This window comes from Somniosus microcephalus, chromosome 3, assembly GCF_052327205.1.
Source record: "Somniosus microcephalus isolate GS21.2 chromosome 3, FLI_Smic_1.0, whole genome shotgun sequence".
In the NCBI taxonomy this organism is placed as follows: Eukaryota; Metazoa; Chordata; class Chondrichthyes; order Squaliformes; family Somniosidae; genus Somniosus; species Somniosus microcephalus.
Window position 1 is genome coordinate 162,149,706 of NC_140989.1, and position 26,489 is coordinate 162,176,194.

General features: G+C 47.1%; 1 protein-coding gene across 3 annotated transcripts in view; it reads right to left on the reverse strand.

Moving 5' to 3' along the window:
* The window catches only part of ccdc170 (coiled-coil domain containing 170), a 164,101-nt gene that overhangs the window by 120,905 nt on the left and 16,707 nt on the right, over positions 1-26,489 (reverse strand). For all 3 annotated transcript variants that reach the window (XM_085981822.1, XM_085981821.1, XM_085981823.1), the window contains 4 exons: positions 25,186-25,314; positions 22,631-22,887; positions 18,992-19,136; positions 1,139-1,324 (listed from right to left, as the gene is read on the reverse strand). In XM_085981822.1, coding sequence (XP_085837948.1) covers positions 1,139-1,324; positions 18,992-19,136; positions 22,631-22,887; positions 25,186-25,314 — 717 coding nt within the window. The remainder of the gene's footprint in view (positions 1-1,138; positions 1,325-18,991; positions 19,137-22,630; positions 22,888-25,185; positions 25,315-26,489) is intronic.

Below are 26,489 nucleotides of genomic sequence, written 5' to 3' on the forward strand. Positions count from 1 at the left end.
GCGGAACAGAAAACATTGCGATTCCGAGCCCAAAAGCGTGAGCATTTGGCTCATGAGCTCTAAGGGTTTTGAGTCCCCGAGGCCGGGCATGGCGATAAGTCTGCGAGCGCGCTCCGACTTGGACAGACTGAAAATCTGCAGTAAACGTGCTTTTAAAGCTTCGTACTTGCCATCGTTCAGTGGACTCTCAAGGAGGCTGACGACCCGCGAGACCGTGGCGCTGTCGAGGGCGGAGACCACGTAATAATAACAACGGGTCGAATCCGCTGCTACTCCCCGGATTGCAAATTGGGCTTCCACCTGGAAAAACCACGTGGCTGGTTGTTGCTCCCAAAATTGCGGCAGTTTGAGGGTGACGGCGTTCGTGTCCATGATGTAACTTCAACGAAAATTGTTCGAAGAAATCGGGGTCACCAATGTAGGAACTGGGGTTCCTAGCCGAAGAATTGAGATCGACTCAGAAAATCAAAAACAATAAAATTTAATGAACAAACGAAGCTGTACAGGAAACTGTAGGATACAATGCAAATAGGTCTGGTCTGCTTGAAAGCCTCTCTGGAAACTGCTAGAAGGTTCCGAGCTCAACTGCTAGCAGGTTCCGAGCTCAACTGCTAGCAGGTTCCGAGCTCTACTGCTAGAAGGTTCTGAGCTCTGACGTCATGACGTCATCACGTTCTTCCCACCGTTGAGAGATCACGTGACGGACGGCATGACGTCATCGCGTGGAGTACAGGAAAGAAGCCCTAGTACAGTTAACAGATACATTAAAGGTGCAGCCCCCAGCTGTACTACATTGCTGTAAAAGGAATTATATACAATTGTCCGTAATCCTCTGGTGGTTCCGCCACAGTGGCATCTTTTTTCAGAAAGGGCATTCCAGTGCCATGGAGGTCACTCTTCACAAGGTCAAAGTCTATGCCAAGATGGTAGAATATATGAGTCAAAAAGTCATGGCCTCAACTCTGCATCTCCCCTTAATAGACGACTAAGATCAGAAACCCCCTTTGCTGAACACTACAGTCAGCCCCTCCACTTCTTATATTTTATTTATCCATGCTGAATTTCCAATTATGGTTTCACAAGTTTCTTATTATTCAGTCTAATTAATTAGACAAAGCCACGGTCAGCTTCTACATACCTTACGAAGGGTCTCCAATTCCTGCACATAGGAGGCAACAGCTTTCTGCTCCCTTCCCAACTCAGACACGAGTCTCATGATAGTTTCACGGCTAGCCTTTGACTCCATGTCATGGGCACCAATAGTCTCCTCAAGGCTTGTAATCTGGCAATATTTCCTGGTGCTCTCCTTGTACAATTCTCCGACCTATGAAGGAAAATGCATCATAAAGTAGTATCTCGCTTTGTAACATACCTGAAATCTCACCAAAGTCAGCGATAGTTTTAAGGAACCGAGTGGCTTAGACTGAAGAAATATGATATTGTTTAGGAAAATATACTGCGTGCACATTTTAGCTTCTGCTGGTCAGGGTTTTGTGTCTCATTTAAAAGATGGTTACTATCTGAGCATGAGGTTATCTGCAGTCACTTGGGTTTGTTGAATGATCTTGCAAGGTCCAGCGGTGGAGTCCACAACCCACACCTGTGCAGTTCTGCATGACAGCTTCTCACTGTGGCACACATGGTAATTCTAGGGTTTCTGCAGTGAAGCCCACCTGACGAGACTCTGGCCCCAATAGTTACGGTGAGGTGGCGAGGGAGCGGGGCAGCGCGGTTGCTGGGAGAGAAACCCGGAAATCCCGGGAACACGGATTTTACTCCATTTCCACCCCAGCAGCCAGCCAGCTCGACAGGCTGGCCGGCTTCCAGGTGGGAAAGCCAGCAGAGAACGCCGCAGCCAGGGACCATTAGGCAACTGGGAAAGATCAGAAGTTGATGGGGGGTGTCAGACCGGCAATTTGGACGGAGGGAGGACCGATCATGGGGGGGTGTTAAAATTCCCCCCTTTGTCTCTCTCACTCTTTGACTGTCCCTCCAGAGGGAGTGAGAGAAGCAGGGAATATACTCTGACCCCTCAACTCTGGGTGTCAAGGATTGTTCCACTGAGCTGCCAATCATAATTACCACCTTCAATGAAAAGCTGTCCCCTTGACGAGGAAGCTTGTGCCATCTTCATGTCTGTTCAGCTAAGCCCCCTGCAAGGTATACTGAATCAAAACCATTCTATCATAATGGAGAGAGCTGCTTAATCCAGCCCTTTAACAGCTCTCATTATTTCAAAGCTAATCTAGCATGTGAAAATAAACAAACTGATGTCGATGATGCCTGTTCCATCTGGGGTCCCAACCATCCTAAATGGCTTGTGTATATCTGGATGTTATTCCTTTGTAAGCTGAATCTGAAATTATATCAATAACATGAATTAAAACAAATCCCTCCCCGGCCTTATTTATAAAAGCCCCAAAATGTTACAGGAAATCGTGGCAGTTGAGGTAGTGCAGAGGACAATGTTGGACCAAAACACAGTGCCCCTGTGCACACGACTCGTATTAGTGCACTAGGTAGGTCAGCCACTTAGGAGGACCTGCGGTCTGTCTCTTGCTGCCTGCAAAGGTGTTTAACTAGGTCACAGAGAGTACTGCACTGTCCTTGGCGTTACTGGATGGCAAAGTTGTGCCACATGTGAGTTATTCCCCATTCATTATTATTGCCGTATCATTTTGTTGAACCCATATAAACCTAATAGGACTGATATCATAAAGCCTCTGGAAAAGTTGGGCTTTATCTCAACGGAGCTGGACTACCAAGGGAAGGAAACAGAGCCTTGGTCAGACCCCATCTGGAGAACTCCGTTCAGTTTTAAGCAATGCACCTCAGGAAGTATATATTGGCCTTGGAGGGGGTGCAGTGCAGATTCACCAGAATGATACCAGAGCTTTATGAATTAAATTATATGAGGACAGATTGTATAAACTTGGTTATAAATTTTGTATTATAACGGTCCTGTGAAGCACTTTGGGACCTTTTGCAACGTTAAAGGTGGTATACAAATACAAGTTGTTGTTGTTGTTGTATTTCCTTGAGTTTAGATGGTTGAGGAATGATCTAATCGAGGTGTTTAAACAAAATAAGAACATAAGAAATAGGAGCAGGAGTAGGCCATATGGCCCTTTGAACCTGCGCAATTCAATAAGATTATGGCTGATCTTCTACCTCATCTCCACTTTCCTGCACTAGCTCTATATCCCTTGGGCTGGATTTTGTCAATGGAGGTGAGTTGGAGGCGGGACTGCTGATTGCCGTGTCAATGTCCCCCTCTCCATCCTCGCCTAACCATTCAGAGGGATTTTGCCCTGATTGAGCTTGTTAAGCCCACCCTGCAGGCTCAGCAAGCCAATTAGGGAAGAAGTCACTGACAGATCACGTCAACGTCAGACATGCTGTCAAACACTGACATTCTCTTTAGTTTGATGAGTCTTTGTGGTGAGGACTCAACAAACATTGAAAATAAGTAAATTTCAGATGTCTGATGGATCGGAGGGTCCATTAGCCATTACCTGAAATTGACAAGGTGGATGTCCGCTCTCCCGATCCAGCACGGCTAAAGGCTATAGAAGGAAAAAAAGGTAAGTGAACACTTTTTTAAACTAATCACTCACCTTGCATACTTACCACTCCACACTTACACCCATCACTCACCTCTACATCTTACTTCCAGGTGCCTCCGACCACCCTGGACCTCCTCCACGTCTCCTCCAACCCGGCGGGGTTCTCCGAGGTCGGGAAGCCTTCACCTGTGAAGGTAAAATGGCACTAATCCTTTTTTCTGCCTGTTAACTACCTGTTAACAGGCAGTTAAAAGGATTAAAAGCCTTTCCCGCCTCCAGGAGACGGGACCCGAAGCTGCACATCTTCCCGCCTCCTGGCAAGTGGGCACGGAGGTGGGATAAGAACATAAGAACATAAGAAATAGGAGCAGGAGTAGGCCAATCGGCCCCTCAAGCCTGCTCCACCATTCAATAAGATCATGGCTGATCTGATCCTAACCTCAAATCTTCTATCACTCTCCATCCCACCCGAACCCATGTGATCTCCCGGGAGAGGCGAAAAACCAGATCAAAAACCCAATGGCCAATTTGGGAGAAAAAATCTGGGAAATTCCTCTCCGACCCATCTAGGCGATCGAAACTCTTCCAGGAGATCACTCTGTCCCTATATTTTCTACAGTACTTACCTTCTGTAAAGGCGATCTCCACCCCAGCCAGGAACAGCAATAAAACCATCTCCTGAAATCTAACACAGAATTAGAACACAAGAAGTAGGAGCAGAACCAGGCTACACGGCCCCTGGGCCCGCTCCACTACCCACAGGGCCATGACCATTCCGAACCTAGACTCATGTCCAATTTCCTGCCCGCTCCCCGTAACCCTTAATTCCCTTTACTTCTAGGAAACTATCTATTTCTGTTTTAAATTTATTTAATGATGTAGCTTCCACAGCTTTCTGGGGCAGCAAATTCCACAAACCTACCACCCTCTGAGTGAAGAAGTTTCTCCTCATCTCAGTTTTGAAAGAGCAGCCCGTTATTTTAAGATTATGCCCCCTAGCTCTAGTTTCACCCATCATTGGGAACATCCTCACCGCATCCACCCGATCAAGAGCCTTCACAATCTTATATGTTTCAATAAGATCGCCTCTCATTCTTCTGAACTCCAATGAGTAGAGTCCCAATCTACTCAACCTCTCCTCATATGACCACCCCCTCATCCCCGGGATTAACCGAGTGAACCTTCTTTGTACTGACTCGAGAGCAAGTATGTCTTTTCTTAAGTATGGACACCAAAACTGTATGCAGTATTCCAGGTGCGGTCTCACCAATACCTTGTATAACTGCAGCAATACCTCCCTGCTTTTATATTCTATCCTCCTAGCAATAAAAGCCAACATTCCATTGGCCTTCTTGATCACTTGCTGCACCTGCATACTAACTTTTTGAGTTTCGTGCACCAGGACCCCCAGATCCCTTTGTACAGGTAGACTATCCTTTATCCGAAAACCTCGGGACCAGCCGAGTTTCGGATAAAGGAGAATTTCGGATTTCGGAAGGTGGGTCGGCGGGGGTCCGCGGGGGGGTCGGCGGGGGGTCGTGCGCACGACTTACGCTGACGCTCAGCGTAAGTCAGTCGGGGTCGGCGGGGGTCGGGGTCGGCGGGGTCCGCGGGGGGGTCGGCGGTTGTCGGGGCCGGCGGTTGTCGGGGCTGGCGGGGTCCGCGGGGGGGGATCGGCGGTTGTCGGGGCCGGCGGGGTCCGCGGGTGGGTCGGCAGTTGTCGGGGTGGGCGGGGTCCGCGGGGGGGTCGGCGGGGGGTCGTGCGCACGACTTACCCTTTATCCGAACTTCCGAAACCGGAACCCTCTAAAAACCGAAGGTTTTTTCGTTCGTACGCACGACTTACGATGAACGAAAAAACCTTCGGTTTTTAGAGGGTTTCGGTTTTCGGAAGTCCGGATAAAGGGTAGTCTACCTGTACTACAGTACTTTCCAGTTTCTTGCCATTAAGATAATAACTTGCTCTATGATTTTTCCTGCCAAAGTGCATAACCTCACACTTTCCAGTATTGTATTCCATCTGCCAAATCTCTGCCCATTTACTTAGCCTGTCTATGTCACTTTGCAGGTTTTTTATGTCCTCCTCACTCACTACTTTCCCTCCCATCTTTGTATCATCTGCAAATTTTGATATGTTACACTCGGTCCCTTCCTCCAAATCGTTAATATAGATTGTAAAGAGTCGGGGACCCAGCACTGACCCCTGCGGAACACCACTAGTTACTGATTGCCAGTCTGAGAATGAACCATTTATCCCAACTCTCTGCTTTCTGTTAGAGAGCCAATGCTCCACCCACGCCAGAATATTACCCCCAATCCCGTGATTTTTTATCTTGAGCAATAATCTTTTGTGTGGCACCTTGTCAAATGCCTTTTGGAAGTCTAAACACACTACGCCCACTGGTTCTCCTTTATCCACCCTGTATGTTACTTCCTCAAAGAACTCAAGCAAATTTGTCAAACATGACTTCCCCTTCATGAAACCATGCTGAGTTTGTCCTATTAAATCATGTTTATCCAAATGTCCCGTTACTGTCTCCTTAATAATGGACTCTAACATTTTACCAACCACAGATGTTAGGCTAACAGGTTTATAGTTTCCAGCCTTCAGCCTACTACCCTTTTTAAATAAGGGTGTTACATTAGCAGTTTTCCAATCTGCCGGGACCTTTGCTGAGTCCAGGGAGTTTTGGAAAATTATTACCAATGCATCCACAATCCCTACCGCCACTTCCCTCAAGACCCTAGGATGTAAGCCATCAGGTCCAGGGGATTTATCCGGCTTAAGTCCCATTATTTTACCAAGTGCCACTTCCTTAGTGATTTTAATCGTATTTAGCTCCTCTCCCCCTAGAGCCCCCTGTTTGTCCAGTGTTGGGATATTCTTAGTGTCCTCTACCGTAAAGACTGATACAAAATATTTGTTCAGCATTATTGCCATCTCCATGTTTCCCACCATTAATTTCCCGGTCTCATCCTCTAAGGGACCAACATTTACTTTAGCTACCCTTTTTCTTTTTATATAACTATAGAAACTTTTGCTATCCGTTTTTATATTTTTTGCTAATTTACTTTCATAATCTATCTTCCCTTTCTTAATCAATCTTTTTGTTACTTTTTGCTGTCTTTTAAAGACTTCCCAATCTTCTATCCTCCCACTAGATTTGGCTACCTTATATGCCCTTGTTTTTAGTCGGATACTATCCTTAATTACTTTACTTAGCCACAGATGGCTATCTTTTCTTTTACACCCTTTTTTCCTCAGTGGAATATATTTTTTTGGGAAGTTGTAAAATAACTCCTTAAATGTACACCACTGATCATGTACCGTCTTACCCTTTAATCTATTTTCCCAGTCCACTCTAATCAATTCCGCTCTCATACCTTCATAGTCTCCTTTATTCAAGCTCAGCACGCTTGTTTGAGATCCAACCTTCTCACCCTCTACTTGAATATGGAATTCAACCATGTTATGGTCACTCATTCCAAGGGGATCCTTTACTAGGACATTTTTAATTAATCCTCTCTCATTACACAGGACCAAATCTAAGGTTGCTTGCCCCCTGGTCGGTTCAGTTACATACTGCTCAAGAAACCCATCCCTAATACACTCAATGAACTCATCTTCAAGGCTGCTCTGCCCAATTTGATTTGTCCAGTTAATATGATAGTTAAAATCCCCCATAATTATAGCTGTTCCCTTATTACAAGCCTCAACTATTTCCTGATTAATACTCCGTCCAACAGAATTGCAACTGTTCGGAGGCCTATAGACTACACCCACTAGTGTTTTTTTCCCCTTATTATTCCTTATCTCTACCCAAACTGTTTCACTATCCTGCTCCTTTGACCCAATATCATTTCTCTGTATTATAGTGATTCCTTCCTTTATTAACATAGCCACCCCACCTCCCCTCCCTTCCTGCCTGTCCTTCCTGATTGTTAAATAACCTGGTATGTTTAATTCCCAGTCATGGTCACCCTGCAGCCATGTTTCTGTAATGGCCACAAGATCATACCCATATGTAGTTATTTGTGCCGTTAACTCATTCATTTTGTTATGAATGCTACGTGCATTCAGATAAAGAACTTTCAAATATGTTTTGTGACACTTAGTTCTGTTTTTTCCCCTTTTACTACTTTACCTTTTACTCCATACCTTCTGTCCCTTCCTGACACGTTGTTTTTTAATTTCCCCACTGCTACCTAAGTCTATGACCTTCTCCGTTGTCATTTCTGTTATTTGCTCTCTAGAAACCTCCCCCCCACTAATTAGTTTAAAGCCCTCTCTACAGCCCTAGTTATATGATTCGCCAGGACTCTAGTCCCAGCACTGGCCAAGTGGAGTCCGTCCCAACGGAACAGCTCCCTCCTGTCCCAGTACTGGTGCCAGTGTCCCAAGAAGCAAAACCCATTTCTCCCACACCAGTCTTTGAGCCACGCATTTAACTCTTTAATTTTATTTATCCTAGCCAAATTCGCTCGTGGCTCAGGTAATAACCCAGAGATTATTACCCTTGAGGTTCTGTTTTTTAATTTGACCCCTAGCTGCTCATACTCCTTTAACAGAACCTTCTTCCTTGTCCTATCTACGTCGTTTGTACCAACATGGACCACGACAACTGGATCCTCCCCCTCCAAGTTTCTTTCCAGCCCAGAAGAGATGTCCTTAACCCTGGCACCGGGCAGGCAACACAGCCTTCGGGACTCCCGCTCTTGACTGCAGAGAACCCTTATCTATCCCCCTAATGATACTATCCCCTACCACTACAACATTTCTTTTTACTCCCTCCACTTGAATGGCCCCCTGCACCACGGTGCTGTGGCCAGGTTGCTCATCCACCCTGCAATCCCCGCTCCTGCCCTCACAGGGAGTAAGAACCTCAATCCTGCTTGACAAGAGCAAGGGCTGCGGCTCCTTCAACACTACATCCTGGATCCCTGTACCTTCCTCACTCGTAGTCACACCACCCTGTCCCTGACCACGGACTACATCTGCAGTAATTAATTTCATAGGTGTGACCACCTCCTGAAACAGAGAGTCCAGGAACTTCTCCCCCTCCCTGATGTGTCGCAGTGTCTGAAGCTCGGTCTCAAGCTCTTTAACATGGAGCTTGAGTTCCTCTAGCAGCAAACACTTATCGCAAATGTAATCACCGTGAGCCTCAATGGGGTCCACCAGCTCCCACATTTCGCAACAGTGACACATCACCTGTTCACCCATATCTGTGTAATTAATTAAATTTCTTATTATTAGTTATGAAGACCCTCTGCCCCGATATAGATGATAATATTACACCACTATTTAATAGAACTTACCAACTTAAAGGTATAGAAGAAAAGGGAGAGAACCTACCAACCAGTTGATCACCAACCTCCCTCGTGGAAGCTGTCTGGGGGACCTATCCGGTTGAGTTGTCTCACTGCTCCACGTCCGCAGTGTTGGATTAGCCTGAGAGAGGGAAGCAAACCAGAGCAACAAGCACCCCCTCACCTCCCACTTGCCCGAACTCTGCCACTTACCAAACTCTACTTACACTCAATGCGACCGCACTCAGCGCTACCGCACTAAGCCCGCCCTTTTTATACCCGGATTCTACTTCCGGTTTCAACTCCCCAACAGCTTAATTTACTCTAAAAAAATTAAACTTACTTCAAATAATTCACTTTTTTACTCACTAAAATTCAGTAAATGCACTTAAAAGACTTTTTCTGCCACTTAGCAAAGTCTGCTTAAACTCAATGCGATTGCAATGGGGGCGGGTTTGCCATCCACCCCCACTTTCTGCTAATTTACCGGCAGTCCCGCCTCCATAGGGCTTGGAAAATCCAGCCCCTTGATTCCCTTAATATTCAAAAATCTATCGATCTCTGTCTTGAATATACTCAATGACTGAGCCTCCACAGCCCTTTGGGGCAGAGAATTCCAAAGATTCACCAACCTCTGAGTGAAGAAATTTCTCCTCATCTCAGTCCTAAATGGGGGCTGACCCCTCATTCTGAGACTGTGACCCCTGGTTCTAGACTCCCCAGTTTAAAATGACAAAATGATTCGATAGAGTAGAAACACAGACCTATTTCTTCTGGTGGGGAATCCAGAACAAGGGGGCACAATCTTAGAATTTGAGCTAGGCCATTCAGGAGTGAAATCAGGAAGCACTTTTTCATGCAAAGGTTAGTGGAAATTTGAAACTCTCTCCCCAAAACACTGTGGATGCTGGGGTCAATTGAACTTTTCAAGACTGAAATTGACAGATATTTGTTGGATAAGGGTATTAAGGGATGTGGAACAAAGGCAGGTAAATAGAGTTGAGGTACAGAGCAGCCATGATCTGACTGAATGGCGGAACAGGCTTGAGGGGCTGAATGGCCTACTCCAGTCCCTATGTTCGACGCGAGGCCTTGCTAGATGCAGGATCAGGGCCACACTTGTGTCTAGTGAGACTCCGTGCCACCAGCAAAGCCTGGTAATGTCTGCCTTTCCATTCCTGTTTAAAGTCTGATGTGTCGGTGAGCTTGTCCAGTTACATAACTAAGCCATTTTGACCAGGAGGATCCCAGGTCCAATCTCTGTTACAAAGGAGAGTAACCAGAATGACTGAGGGGATGGAAGGTTTGGATTATGAGCAATTATGTAAATTAAGCATGTTCTTACTGGAAAAGAGAAGGTTGAGAGGTGATTTGCTGTATTTAGGATTCTAAAGTGACTAGATAATGTAGACCATGACAAGCTGTTTCACCTGTCCAGAACAGTGGAACCAGAGGACACAGCCTGCAATTGAAGGGAGGTAAATTCAAAACTAATCTGCAAAAACAATATTTCAGTGAGCGAGTGATCAATCTATGAAACAGAGTCCCTAGGGAGATGGTGAAAGCAGTTAGTATTGATTCATTCACATGCAAATTAGAGAGATTTATTTCCAAAAATAAAATTTTGGGATACAGTATATATGAATAATTTGAGACATTTCCTGTGGTTACGTGTTCCATGCTTGGGAGGAACAGGTGACTTTTGACCTATGGTTCCCAAAGCTCTCCAACACTGGGGCTTTACTCACCTCATGTCTGAGTCTGTTGTAGAATAATTGATAGAGATTGTTTGCTATGATTCGTCAACAGCACCATTATCATGGTATTATGCAACAAACAGGATGGTAGAAGGTGAACTCGATGGACCTTGGTATTTTTTCGTCTAATATTTCCTATAATCCTATGATCTGGGTTGAGTTAGCTCATTCTAGACAGGGTTGCAACAGACTCAGTACAAGGCTCACAAATGCGTAATGGCTGGTTTGGCAAGATACAAGAGGTTGACTGGAGCACACTGACCCCAGAAAAGAGTTAGCAACTTTAGGTCAGGAGAGAAAAACTGGCAAGCAAAATAAAACAAATTTTAAAGCAAAGGTAGAATTACTAATCCCAGATGGTGGTAAACACCCTAATATTCCTTCAGTCCTCTTACTTCGCATCTGATGTCCTATCCCTGACCTCTAAATTACTGCTCTGAGATGGCTTGTCAGGGTCAAGCCCACTTCAGAGGAAGGGTGTGCGGTCATTTTTTATTTTGGTGAAGAACAGTCCACTTCTGATAGTTCAGTCATTTTTTGCATTTAAAATGATCCAATAATTTGAATCAAGCAATGTAAATCATATAGTTAGAATTTAGTGCTAAAAATGTGAATTATCAGATAATTTGAATAAAGCAACTTGAAATGAAGAGGCCTAGACTGCAAACCCACCACCTGGTTTCTTGAATCCTTTCATTTACTCTTTATTTTGTGCGCTCCTCCAATTCTGGCCTCTTGCGGATCCCCGATTTTAACCACTCCACCAATGGCAGCCACGCCTTCAGCCACCTAGGTCCTTGACTGAAATTCCCTCCCTAAACCTCTCCGCCTCCCTCTCTCCTCCTTGAAGACGCTCCTTAAAACCTACTTCTTTGACCAAACTTTTGGTTACCTGTCCTAATATCTCCTTATGTGGCTCGATGTCAAGTTTTGTCTGATAACGTTTCTGTGAAGCGACTTGTGACGTTTTCATAGAATCATAAAATGGTTACAGCACAGGAGGCGGCCATTCGGTCCGTCAAGCCTGTGCCGGCTCTCTACAAGAGCACTCCAGCTCGTCCACTCCCCCACCTTTTCCCCGTAACCCTGCAATTTTTTTTCCTACAGGTACTTACCCAATTCCCTTTTGAAAGCCACGATTGAGGCTGCCTCCACCACCCTCTCAGGCAGTGCATTCCAGATCCTAGCCACTCGCTGCGTAAAAAAGTTTTCCCTCATGTCACCTTTGGTTCTTCTGCCAATCACCTTAAATCTGTGTCCTCTGGTTCTCAACCCTTCCGTCAATGGGAACAGTTTTTCTCTATCTACTCTGTCGAGACCCCTCATGTTTTTGAACACCTCCATCAAATCTCCTCTCAACCTTCTCTGCTCTAAAAACAATCCAGCTTCTCCAGTCTAGCCACGTAACTGAAGGAACCATTCTTGTAAATCTTTTCTGCACCCTCTCTAAGGCCTTCACATCCTTCCTAAAGTGCAGTGCCACAATTGGACACAATACTCCAGTTGAGGCCGAACCAGTGTTTTATAAAGGTTTGTGGCAGAGCCACTAAGGGACTCCGATCAATTGTATATAATTCCCTTTAATAATATGTTAGCTACAGCCTGAGTCTGTATCTTTGTTTTCACTGTTTACATGTACAGAGCGCGATCACTTTAATAGCGTGGGTAAACGCGATGACGTCACGCCGTTCATCACGTGATCCCCCACCGGCGGGAAAAACATGATGACGTCATGACGTCAGCCACGGGACCGCCCAAGCAGTCCTCGTGGAGCCTCCGAACTGACTAGACCTATATTCGATGTTCTCCTGTAGTTATCCGTTAAACTCTGTTACTTTTCATTAAACCTCGTTTATTTGATCGCCTGAGTGGACCTCAGTCTTTTGGATAGGAACTAGACATTCCTACATTGGTGACCCCGACTTTTGAGAACGGTTTTCGCAGAAGTTACTGAACATGGAATCGAACGCCGTTGCTTTGAAGCTACCACAGTTCTGGGAGCAACAGCCAGCCACGTGGTTCATCCAGGCTGAAGCCCAGTTCGCAATCAGGAACATCGTTGCGGATGAGACCCGTTACTATTACGTGGTCTCCGCCCTCGACAGCGCCACAGCCTCGCGGATCATCAGCCTGCTTGGTAATCCACCAGAAGATCGCAAGTATGAAACGATAAAGGCGCGGTTGTTACAGGTCTTCGGGCTCACGAAGTCGGAGCGCGCCCGCCGGCTGCTCGCTATGCCCGGCCCCGGGGTCTCCAAGCTGTCCGAGCTCATGAGCCAAATGCTCACGCTCCTGGGCTGCGAACCGGAATGTTTCCTCTTCAGGGAGTTATTCCTCAGCCAGCTACCGGAGCAAGTTCAGGCTGCCCTAGCCAGGTCGGAAGTCACAGACTGCGCAGAGCTGGCTGCCGAAGCGGACAAGATCTTCGCGGTGACACAGCAGTACTGTGCTGCCACGAGGCGCCCATCCCCCACGGACACCGCTCCAGCCCCTCAACCTGCGGGGTTGTGCTTCTACCACGCCCGTTTTGGCGTGAAAGCAAGATGCTGCCGCCCTCCCTGCAGCTTTTCGCTCAAAAAAAAAACAGCAGCAACCCTGTCGAAAGAGGACCAGTTATAACGAGCGCCCCGTGGCTGCGATGGCAATTGGTAATTCGGGAAAACTCCTCCATCACCGACTCCCGATCTGGTCGACGTTTCCTCTGCGACACCGGGGCGCAGTGTAGCATCCTACCCGCGTCAAATCTTGATCTACAAGCCAGGGGGCACGGCCCCTCCCTCCAGGCGGCTAATGGCGGGGCCATTCGGACCTTCGGAAGATGGCGGGTCCAGGTGTGCTTCGGCGGCCAGCAGTTTTACTGGGATTTCATCACGGCCAAAGTCTCTCAAGCCATCCACAGGGCGGATTTTTTGTGTGCCAACGGCCTCCTGGTGGATGTACGGCACCGCTGGTTGATCAATGCGGCTACTTTTCACTCCACCCTGTGCCACCGCGGTAACGCCGTGTCGCGCACTGTCTCCTGTGCGTTCCCACCTCCGGATGACTTCACTCGCCTCCTCGGAGATTTCCCAAACCTGACCAGACCCATTTTCTCTTCCACGGCCACGAAACATGCTGTCGAACATCACATCACCGCTACTGGCTCCCCGGTCTACGCACGGGCCCGGCGCCTCGAACCTGGCAAGCTCGCGGCTGCGAAAGCGGAGTTCGACACGATGGAGCGGCTGGGGATTATTCGCCCGTCGAATAGTCCCTGGTCTTCGCCTCTCCACATTGTTCTGAAACCTGGCGGCGGATGGCGGCCTTGCGGCGACTACCGACGCCTGAACGACGCCACTACTCCTGATCAGTACCTGATCCCTCATATTCAGGATTTCTCTGCCCATTTGGCAGGAAATACCATTTTTTCAAAAGTCGACCTTGTCCGTGGCTACCACCAGGTCCCTGTACACCCGCAAGACGTCCCGAAAACTGCAGTCATCACCCCATTCGGCCTGTTTGAATTTCTGCAGATGCCGTTTGGATTAAAGAACGCTGCACAGGCTTTCTAGTGCTTGATGGACTCCGTGCTTCGGGACCTCAAGTTTCTATTCGTCTACCTCGACGACATCCTCATCACCGGCCCTAATAAAGAGGAGCACATCTGCCATTTACGCACCCTCTTTAGATGCCTCAGTCAACACGGCTTGATCATCAAACCGGCCAAGTGCCAGTTCGGCCTGCAGCAGATTGATTTCTTAGGCCATCGCATCACATCGGACGGCGCAATTCCCCTGCAAAAGAAGGTGGAGGCAGCTACTTCGTTCCCGCACCCGCAGACCATCAAGGCCCTGCAGGAGTTCCTCGGGATGGTAAATTTTTATCAGCGGTTCGTCCCTAATGCAGCTCTGCTCATGCAGCCCCTGTACGAGGCCCTCAAGGGCAAGTCCGGCAAGGATCCGATTAGCTGGACGGTCGACATGGACCGGGCGTTCGTCGACACAAAAGGCGCCTTAGCCAATGCAACAATGCTAGCGCACCCGCTGCCAGGTGCCACCATCGCCCTTACCACCAACGCGTCAGACTACGCCATCGGCGCAGTGCAGGAACAGTGGGTGCATGGGACGTGGCAACCGCTGGCGTTTTTCAGCCGTCCACTACGGCGAAATGAACTGAAGTACAGCACGTTTGACCGGGAGTTGCTGGCCCTTTTTCTGGCCATCCACCATTTCCGGTTCTTGCTAGAGGGACATCCGTTCACGGCTTTTGTGGACCATAAGCCACTAACGTTCGCTATGGCCAAGACCGCCGAACCGTGGTCAGCTCGGCAACAACGTCAGTTGACGTTTATCTCAGAATTCACCACTGACATTCAGCATGTGTCCGGTAAAGACAACCTGGTGGCGGATTGCCTCTCCCGCGCGACCGTTCATGCAGTCCAGCTCGGCATCGACTATGCCCTCATGGCTGCGAATCAAGCCTCGGATCTGGAAGTCCAATCTTACAGAACCAACCCCTCCAGCCTCCAAGCAGCCGACGTCAAATTCCATGCCGCGGGCACTACGCTACTCTGCGACGTCTCCGCAGGAGATCCTCGCCCTATCGTGCCGGTCGCCTGGCGCCGAAAAGTTTTTGATGCCATACACGGGTTGTCGCACCCTGGGATGAAGGCCTCGCAATGGCTGATGTCGTCCAAATTCGTGTGGCGGGGCATGCAAATGGATGTTCGCGACTGGGCCAACACCTGTGTGGTCTGCCAAAAGGCCAAGGTGCAGCGTCACGTCAAGGCTCCATTGGCCACTTTTGCTGTTCCGGAACATAGGTTTGATCGTGTGCATGTGGACCTGGTGGGGCCACTTCCGCCTTCGCACGGGTTTACTCATCTTCTTACAATGGTGGACCGCACCACTCGATGGCTGGAAGCGGTTCCTTCGTCATCCACCACTTCCGCAGACGCCGCCAGTGCATTCATCTCCTCTTGGGTCGCCCGTTTCGGGGTACCGGCGGACATTTCGTCTGATCGTGGGCCGCAGTTTTCTTCTGAGCTCTGGAACGCTGTGGCTCAGGGGCTCGGCGTCAAGCTACATCACACCACTGCCTACCATCCACAGGTGAACGGCCTGTGCGAACGATTCCACAGGTCACTCAAAGCCGCACTGCGAGCCAGCCTTCAAGGCGCGGGCTGAGTGGACAGGCTTCCATGGGTCCTTTTGGGTCTTCGTACGGCGCCTAAAGAAGATCTTCAATCGTCCTCGGCGGAGCTCGTATATGGCCAGCCGCTACACATACCAGGGGTTTTCCTGCCGACTCCAACAGAGCCATGGTCCACATCCCAGCAGCTCATCAGCCACCAGGAGGCGGCCAGAAGTTTCGCTCCAGTGCCTACGTCACATCACGGCTTGCAGAGCTCCCACGTCCCAGCTGAGCTGAAGAACGCCGACTATGTGTTTATCCGCCACGACGCTCATCGGGATCCGCTCAAACCCCCTTACACTGGTCCTTTCCACGTGATAGAGCCGGAAGACAAAACTTTTTCGGTCGATATCGGAGGTAAACCGGACCACATTTCGGTTGACCGGTTGAAGCCGGCTCACTTGAACCTTGACCGCCCAGTCGAGATCGCACAACCGCCGAAACGTGGCCGACCGCCCACAGTCGCCGTGCCAGATCAAACGCAACCGCCCGCCAGCTTGCCCGCCGTCCATCAGCTTCCACTTCAAGGCTACAGAAGTCGATCTGACAGGCTTGTCAGGCCTCCTCGCCATTTTACTTTTGCTATTAAAGACAATTCTGGGGGGGCGCATGTGGCGGAGCCACTAAGGGACTCCGATCAATTGTATGTAATTCCCTTTAATAATATGTTAGCTACAGCCTGAGTCTGTATCTTTGTTTTCACTGTTTACATGTACAGAGCACGATCACTTTACTAGCGCGGGTAAACGCGATGACGTCACGCCGTTCATCACGTGATCCCCCACCGGCGAGAAAAACGTCAATACGTCAGCCACGGGACCGCCCAAGTAGTCCTCGTGGAGCCTCCGAACTGACTAGACCTATATTCGATGTTCTCCTGTAGTTATCCGTTAAACTCTGTTCGTTTTCATTAAACCTCGTTTATTTGATCGCCTGAGTGTACCTCAGTCTTTTGGATAGGAACTAGACATTCCTACAGGTTCATCATAACTTCCTTGCTTTTGTACTCTATTTATGAAGCCCAGGATCCCGTATGCTTTTTCAACCACTTTCTGAACCTGCCCTGCCACCGTCAATGATTTGTGCACATATACCCCCAGGTCTCTCTGTTCATGCACCCCCTTTAGGATTGTACCCTTTAGTTTATATTGCCTCTAATTGTTCTTCCTACCAAAATGTATCACTTTGCAGTTTTCTGCATTAAATTTCATCTGCCACGTGTCTGCCCATTCCACCAGCCTGTCTATGTCCTCTTGAAGTCTATCACTAGCTGCCTCACTGTTCACTATACTTCCAAGTTTTGTGTCATCTTTTAGTACGTTAAAGGTGCTATATAAATGCAAGTTATTATTTTTATACCTTGATTTGTGTCTGTATATATTACATATCCATCTAAACTTTGTGACTTAAAAAAAAAATCCATAGACAATATGAATTAGAAAAACTCTACACTACCTGAACTACCATGGGAGCCCATCTTTTAATCTACGACTACCCTATCCCATTTTATCAGAAGCCAACATTCTAGATAAAGTTGAAATAAACTGCAACCAATTTATTTCCCTGTGAATAATGTGTGTGTGTGAGATTAATGTTTCTTAACCCATTGCCTCCCCTTGGTAACAACACATAGCAAGTTAAATGACCTTGGAACTCAACTCAAGGTCGGACTTTGCCAAAATCTGCATGAGCTTCATTTGTAGTAAACGCAGCACGAGTTTCAGCAGGCTTTGTCACTTGGGGCTGCCTGAAAGGATTTAATGACAGGTAATCGTACTTTAACAAGGTGTGAACAGCTGCTTGAACTGCCCGAAACATATTAATACTATTTAAAGTGGAGCCTTTTTAATTGATGCCCATGGAAATGGTAAATGGTTAGTGCCATTGCCCCGATATAGGTGGCTGTCCGGGATAAGTGGGGACTGTGTAAGTGGTGGAGACTGTACTCTGATCCCAGAACCAGGTCTGTCCCATAGGGATAGCTTGTGGTTCATTGCTGCGAACCACAGTCCATGAGCACGGTTTCCCCACTCAGAGCCTGTGACTGTAGTACAAATCCGATGAGCCAGGGAGCTGCTAGTCCTTTCCCTGCCCTCAGTGAAATAATCCCTCATATGAATTAAAAAGAAACCTTATCACTGATAAATGACAGACTTGATCTCGTACTTTTCATTCCAAACGAACACGGAAATCTCCATGTCTTGACAGCGCGAGTGAGAATGTTCCAACTGTTTGATCTCAGGCTTCGTTATTGTTCATTATAACCTGCTGGAAGTCCTTGTGATGTGAGGAATAGGACATTATCAATCTTCTAAAATAAACTTCAGCAGCTTGCCAAAGAGTAAGAAGTTAAGGGGGAGAAATTCAGTATCGTCCCGTTTGGGGCGCTAAGTTTTGAAAGCTGGGAAACTTAGTGTCGGGTGCTAATGATTCCCAGTTTCTGCAAAATTCGGTGTTTGCGCTCCAGGTAGGAAGTGGAGCGCTAAATCAAGCGCTGCACCTTCTTCCTGGAGAGCTAAAGGACGCAGGCGGGGCGGTAGTGGTGCAGCGCTGCACAAGGTCCCGTGCAGCACTGCCGCAATCCGAGATTCCTTCCCTCCCTTAAAGGGAAGGGTCACCGCTGCAGGTTCTGCATTGGGACCAGTTAGCTGGTCCCCGACGGCAGCGGCTATCTGGCCCAATCAACCCCACACACTCCAGCAGGGTGCTGGGCTAATCGATCATGGTCCAGGAGCAATTGAAAAAAATCAATTGCACCGTTGTTAAAATTTTTCTCCTTTTATTTGCATCTCCAAAGCTCCCGGCCCCTCGAACAACGCCTCCTGCAGCTGTCGGTGTTGTCGCCTGGCGATGCTGCAGGGGACGGAACCGAAATTCGGGTCCCGGGGTGCTATCGGGGCGATGCTAGTGGTTACCGCTGCCGCAAATCTCCACGTCAATTTCGCGGGCGTCGGTACTATCACCGCGCCCGGTCACAAAGCCAATAACGCCCATTAGCACCCCCCAGAGGCGCTAAAGTACCCAATTTCTCCCCCCCCAACCCTAGACTCTGGGTTTTTTTCTGTTCATTATTCTGTTCCTAGTCATTTAGCTCCCTGGAGCGGATGTGAATTCTGGCTGGTGAGATAGTCTGCTTAACCATTATCTGGGATATTGGCCCCTTGCAGTAAAGTATGATCTAGATACCTGTGACACAAGGAAATCCAGATTATGTTCCGCTCCTCTACAATCCAGATTAATGGCACGGGTGAGCTTCACCAGAAATTCGTCAGACTCTTTCATTCTTCTGGTGTCTTCCTGCTTGACCTCATCCCACTCTGTTAAATACTTCCTGACAAGTCAAATATTAAGAAATGACAGAACGTTAAGTGTGTTAATGTTTTTAAATCAGGTCTTTGGCTATTTAAGTATAATCATGTCTACATACATAATTCCAATGTCAACTGATAATTCTATTGAACGTGACAAAATGATTATACAGTATATCATTTACATCTAGATCTTATATATGCATCTTTTTGCTCTATATAATGGCTCATGGAATAGGTTGGTCAGTGGCAGCTTAGATAAGGAATTGGCTTAAGGACAGAAAACAACGAGTTGTGGTAAATGGCTGTTTTTCAGACTGGAGGATGGTAGACAGTGGTGTTCCCCAAGGGTCAGTGCTGGGGCCACTGCCTTTTTTTGATACATATAAATGACCTGAATATTGGAATACAGAGCAGAATTTCTAAATTTGCCGATCACACCAAACTTGGGGGAGTGGCAAACAGTGAGGATAATGTTAAATCCGTGAATCTTGGTGTATGGTGTCCTTCAAGAAATAGACAGAGACTGCAGAGGAACAATCAACAGGTGTTTACTGGATGAGGGTTACTCTAAAACTAATAGTACAAATCCCTACTCAGGGTTTATATACAGGTGTGGTCACTGCCGGTACTACAGTATACAGGAGCTGTAAAAAGTAGTTCTCCCCTTAAAGGTACATACACTACAGATAATACCAATCAACTGCAACAGGACATAGAAAGGCTAGCAGAATGGGCAGACAAGTGGCAGATGGAATTTAATACAGAGAAGTGTGAGGTGGTGCATTTTGGCAGAAGGAACAGGGAGAGGCAATATACACTTAATGGGACAGTTTTAAAGAGTGTGCAGGGACAGAGGGACCTGGGAGTTAATGTGCATAGGTCCCTGAAGACATACTGAGAGAGTGGTTAACAAAGCATATGGGCTTCATAAATAGAGGTTTTTAGTACAAAAGTAGAGAAGTTATGCTGAACCTTTATAAAGCACTGGTTAGTCCACAACTGGAGTACTGCGTCCAGTTCTGGTCACTTTAGGAAGGATGTGAAGGCCCTTGAGAGGGTGCAGAGGAGATTTACCAGAATGGTTCCGGGGATGGGGGATCTTAGCTACAAGGACAGGTTGGAGAAGCTGGATTTATTTTCATTAGAGCAAAGGAGGTTGCGGGGTGATTTGATAGAGGTGTACAAGATTATGACGAGTTTGGATAGGCTAGATGGGGAAAGGCTGTTCCCACTAGTTGATGGTACAAGATTTAAGGTTTTGGGCAAGAGATACAGGGGGGATGTGAGGAAAAACTTTTTTACGCATTGAGTGGTAAGGACCTGGAATTCGCTGCCGACGGAAGTGGTGGAAGCGAAGACACTCGGGGCGGGGGGGGTGGAATTCAGTTGGTTTGCGCCTCCCGTTAGTGCTTTAAGAGGGCGCTAATGGGGCGCAAAGCAACTGGCGCCCGTGCGCGGCGATGGTTGCGCCACTCACGAAATTAACTAGACATTTTGCGGCAGCACTAAACACTACCGCCACGATCTCCTGCGCCAGCAGATCGTGACGTCAGTCGAGTGTGCAACGCTCCGGTAGTGCCCCGGACCGGATATTGAGTGGTGCCCACTGCCTTACTGCCTGCTGCTAGCAATGACAGGTTGAGGGGAGCGTTTTGCAGCCAGGAAGGGACTGGGGGAGCGCTATTTAATGGCAAACGCTTCCTGCCTTTTTTTGTTGGTGACATTTTTGCACCACGCATTGAGAGAGAGAGAGAGAGAGAGAGAGAGAGAGAGAGACTTCTGGAGAGATTCAACGCTGTGTGAAGGAGTTTTGGGTACTGAGCAGTACTTTGCAGGTTAATTTTGATTTGCCCTTCCTTGTATCGATTTAGAAGAAACTATGGGGGCTGCACTCTGAGCTCTTTCCCTGGGTCTCTCCATTGTTCTTTCCAGCAGATTTGATGTACAGGTCTCTCTAGGCAAAGATTCAAGGCTGCAATGAGCAGGATGTGGATGGAGAGCAAGATCGACCCTCCCCTTTAAGAACTGGCTGGCGCCATTGTGTCTGTGTTCCATTGCTGACTGACATCACATCAGCTTCACCAGCGCTCTGAGGTAGCGCCTCGCTCCTCGGCCTTTGCGCCTTAAGACAGTTGTGAAGCGGCTGATTTAGTGCTTCAATCACCTCCAGGTGTGATAAAAGCCAAGTTTGCAGTCGGAGGCAATAATTAGCACCAGGCGCTAAACTTTGTGCCCGGACGATAATTGCGCTCCAAATGGGGCGATACTGAATTTCTCCCCCTATGACTCTATAATATGTATCTGTGATATCTGTAGTACTGGTGGATCATACGGTAAGTCGGAGAATATGGTCGCACTCTTACTGCCTCTGTTGTCTTTGAGATGGTCTTTCTCTCTCTCCTCTTCTGGCTCAGTCTCTCTCTTCTGCTTCTTTCCCCTTAAAGCTTCTCTTTGCTTTTTTTTCTGTCCTTTTCTGCTTCTCTCTTCTATCTTTTTCTCTCTTTCCTTTCAGGTGGGAGGTGGTTGTGGGGATGGCGTGGCATGGGAAAGCTGTATTTTCCAGTGGTGAATTGTGGAGCTAATGTGGCTCTCAATTACTACATTCCCATCCTCTCCCCATCACACGTGTCTCCTACCCCCTCACTCACATCACATCCCCGATCCCTTCACTTATCTACTACCCCTTCTCTTCCTACCATTCCCTCATTCCACTGCTATTCCTATTCACTCACATTGCTATCTCTACCTCTTTTCCTTTGAACTACCTGCTCAACCTCTGTATCCTCCCAATCCCTTGTTGTGCTTTCATTCATCTCATCCTTATCTCTGTATCTATGCCCCCACCTTATTCCCACTTGTTTTTCCAAGAGGCCAGTGGCTAGTTTACCCTATTCCCCCTCTCTCCTATCAGTTTTCATACAAATTCAATTTATCTGCAGTCTTAAAAAGTAAATCAAGTTAGGATGAGGAACGATGCTAGGAATGTCTGTCCCTATGTCTCACAGGTGTGAGTTATTAGAAAGTTTACATTGCCTATGTGTCATCAATGCACAGCTGACAACATTAGAGGCTTTTGGTTTTCTTCAAAATTTATATTGTGCTTTTTACAAAAACTCAACTAAAATTAGGTTGAGGAAAGACACTGTCTCTCTCTCTCTCTCTTTCAACTTAATGTGGCTTCTAAAGTATATAGAACACAAAACAAAAGATAAAACAGTCTTTTATTTACTGGTCATTTAATTTCAATAACCCTGAGCACAATTCTCTAATCCGCGCTCCCATCAGGCAACACTCCACGTTGGGAACAGAGGCTCAGAAAATCTACTTGATCGTGACGGACAGTAGAAAAATGAGTAGTTTCACTGGATATAGAAATTATGACAGTGGTAGCGTCTGTCTGAAATCCAGTATGTGCCTGGATACATACAGATGCACTCATTATTTTCAGTTCTAAAAAAATAACAGAGAAGATAAGGTCAGTGAATGTGTTTTTTAAGCTCAGGAAGAAGCCTACCTGAGTTTTGTCTCGAACTCTGTATTCCTCTGTTGGAGTTCCCTGTTTTCATTTTGTAAGACCTGCAGAGTTACTTCTGCTTGAGTCTTTGATGTAAGAAGTGCTCCAGACTCCTCCTCAGATTCCAGAATCCTTTCTCTCAAGCAACCAATAAGAGATGCCTGCCTTGTGTTGTCTACCTTGTAGCTTTCAACTTCTGCCTTTAGCTCCTGGATATAGCCCTCTCGGGATTCAAGCCTCATACAAATATCTGTAAGCTATGAAGAGAATATGTCGGCACTATTACACATATGCACAGGATGCAATGTAGTTAACGATCTTTTCTGTTGATAATGGTATCCAACGTAAAGTAACAATTGCCATTTTACTTCAGCCAGGATCAAGCTTAAATCAGTTAGCTCTCTGCAATCCATTACATTTGGAAGATCATGTAAAACTAATCCTGACAGTCCCATCTTCCTGACTATTGCCCACCAGTGCAGTAGTACAGCTCTGCACAGCTTAAGAAAAGAACTTGCATTTATATAGCACCTTTCACAACCTCAGGACTTTCCAAAGCGCTTTACAGCCAATGAAGTACTTTTGAAGTGTTGTAATGTAGGAAGCACAGCAGCTAATTTGTGCACAGCAAGATCTCACAAACAGCAATGTGATAATGAGCAGATCATATGTTTTAATGATGTTGATTGAGGGAGAAATATTGGGCAGGACGCCGGGGAGAACTCCCCTGTTCTTCTTTGAAATAGTGCCATGGGATCTTTTACATCCACCTGAGAGGGTAGACTTGGCTTAACATCTCATCCTTAGGACGTCTCAAGAAAGAATGTCAAAGCTATTGATGGTAAGATGCTGGGGTGTTTTCCCCAACTGTTGACATATCAGTGCCAGAGTGTTCTGGTGGATGCCTACTTTAGTTTGGACACATTTTGAGAGACTCTTCCAAATAAAGGGGCAAAGTTGTTCTGGTCTTTTCTGGCTCTCTCAAGAGACAGAAAAATCCAAGAATAGGTTGAGTTTTTAAGACGTGTGTTGTCCATCCTGATTCTGAGCTCCTAAGCATGTAACGAAAGGGTTTTATTCAGCCCATGTGTGATGCCCAGGACCAAGTTGTGAGATGGATTTGTGGCAAAAAAGGAAACAGTTTTGGGCAGGGAGGGCTCTGGCCTACACTGATCTGTCACTCAGCATCAGTGAGACCTCGTTTGGAATATTGAGCTCAGTATTGGGCACCCTACCTCAGGAAGGAGATGCTGGCCCTGGAGAAACTCCTGCGATGATTTCCCAGAATAATACCTGGGTTAAAAAGACTAAACTATAATGAGAAACTAGTGAAGGTTGGCTCATTAGTAGCACTCACTCCTCATAGCCATAAAGGTGTGTGTTAAGTCCCACTCCAAAGATTTAAGCACATAATCTAGGCTGACACTTCAATGCAGTACAGAGGGAGTGCTGCATTGTCAGAGGTGCTGTCTTTTGGATAAGATGCCAAACCGAGGCCCCGTCTGCCCTCTCAGGTGGATGTAAATGATTATTTGAAAAGAGCAGGGGAGTTGCTTTGGCCAACATTTACCTCTCAATTACCGCCATTCATCCCATTGTTCTTTGTGGGATCTTGCTGTGTGCAAATTGGCTGCCGCGTTTCCCACATTACAAAAGTGACTACGCTTCAAAAACACTTAATTGGCTGTGAAGCGTTTGGGGATGTCCTATCCTTTGGTATAGGTGCTATATAAATGCAAGTTCTTTCTTTGTTGCATTGCTCTACTCTGGCTGAACACTGCAATCAAGTGTGATCAGCAAGACACAAGGGAAAGAGCTAAGCCCGGAAGTGGTGTGGAGAAGTTTGATAAGGCATATTTTTGGTGTCAGAGGGACTGAGGTTATGAGGAAAGGTTTGAAATATTTGCACTCTTCAGCCTTGAAAAGAGGTGCAGGAAAGGGGGCCTTAGGGAGTTATCTAGGATACTAAGTGGAAGTTAAGTGGTTAAGTCCGAGCACTGTTTCAAGTTAAACCATGACTGCAGGACAAGGGGGACACAGGTATAAACTGGGAAAAGGATAGTTCAGGGCTGATGTCAGGAAGCACTCGTTCAGAGAGAGAGATTGATCAATTCCTGCAATGGGCTCTGGGTAGGAGAGTGAGCCAAAAACTTGGAAATTATTCAAAAGGCAGCGAGAGGTTGTGATGGGGAAATTGTAGGTTTGTGTTGAAGGATGAGTTGGACGGGTCCAATAGACTCCCTAATTTATCTTCGAAGTACACTTAAAAATATCTGAACAAAATTAAATTCTGATGAAACTGTCCTCAGGCAATTAATCTTCATTTATTCTCCATTTCCGCTCCGATTTACATTCCACCAGTACGGACAGCAGGAAAAGTAAGAGCCTGGCAGCGTGTGTAGCTTATGATACAAAAGCTAAAAAAAAGAACTAAATGGGTTAAGAGCTGTGATTTAATCACTAAACTTTATACCAGTTTGAACGTTCAAAAAAAAAATCTCACACTTTCCGAGATCTGAAAGCAGGCCTCTCCCTGCCTCAGTATTTCAGATTACCTCAGCCTGACTGCTCTTATATTTGACCTGCAGTGCAGCCAGTTCACTGCGAGCTGTTTCAGATGCCACCCGATGGTGATTCAGCTGTTCATGAGAGACTGGAATTTCCACCAATGGTTCAAAGGTTCCCTAAAGGATGAATAAAAACATACTGCATGAGCTTTCCTTACTACAGTACACACTGACAGACAAATGCCCGGTGCTACTAAACAGTTGAATTCCTACTTCTTTTGAAGTCCAGTGGATTTAATTCTAAATTTCTGTTCCCCATTTCCAACCCCATTGTGCTCTGCTTCCCAGCCACCTGCTGGGCTCTGTTCCAAGGCCCAGAATGAGATCATGCCTCACCAGCTCCCTGCTGGGCTCTGTTCCTAGGCCCAGAATGGGACCATGCCTCACCAGCTCCCTGCTGGGCTCTGTTCCTAGGCCCAGAATGGGATCATGCCTCACCAGCTCCCTGCTGGGCTCTGTTCCTAGGCCCAGAATGATATCATGCCTCACCAGCCTCCTGCTGGGCTCTGTTCCTAGGCCCAGAATGGGGCCATGCCTCATTTCAGACCCCAGACTACCCGTGAGCAACAGCTAAACACACAAATACATCTCAACAATGAGTCCAGGTTGTGTGCTGAATTCAAGCAATAGCGGGAGACTGCTGCACTCCTTTGATTAGAACAACAATACCAACTTGTATTTATATAGCGCCTTTAACGTAGTGAAACATCCCAAGGCACTTCACAGGAGCGTTATCAGACAAAATTTGCCATTGAGCCACATAAGGAGATATTAGGACAGGTGACCAAAAGCTTGGCCAAAGAGGTAGGTTTTAAGGAGCATCTTAAAGGAGGAGCGAGAGAGGTAGAGATGAAGAGAAGTTTAGGGAGGGAATCCCAGAGCTTACGGCCTAGGCAGCTGAAGGCACGGCTGTCAATGGTGGAGCCATGAAAATTGGGGATGCACAAGAGGTCAGAATTGTAGGAGTGCAGAGATCTTGGAGGCTACAGAGATAGGGAGGGGCGAGGCCATGGAGGGATTTGAAAACAAGCATGAGAATTTTTAAATCATGGTGTTGCTCGACCGGAAGCTAATGTAGGTCAGCGAGCACAGGGGTAATGGGTGCGAGTTAGGACACGGGCAGCCAAGTTTTGGATGAGCTCAAGTTTATGGAGGGTGCAAGGTGGGAGGCCATTCTGGGCCTTAGAACAGAGCCCAACAGGAGGCTGGTGAGTTATGGCGGGAGATTGGTAAAACCCCCAAGGATTTTTGAGACCCCTGCCTTTACTCAAGTTTGATGTTACGTTCTTCTT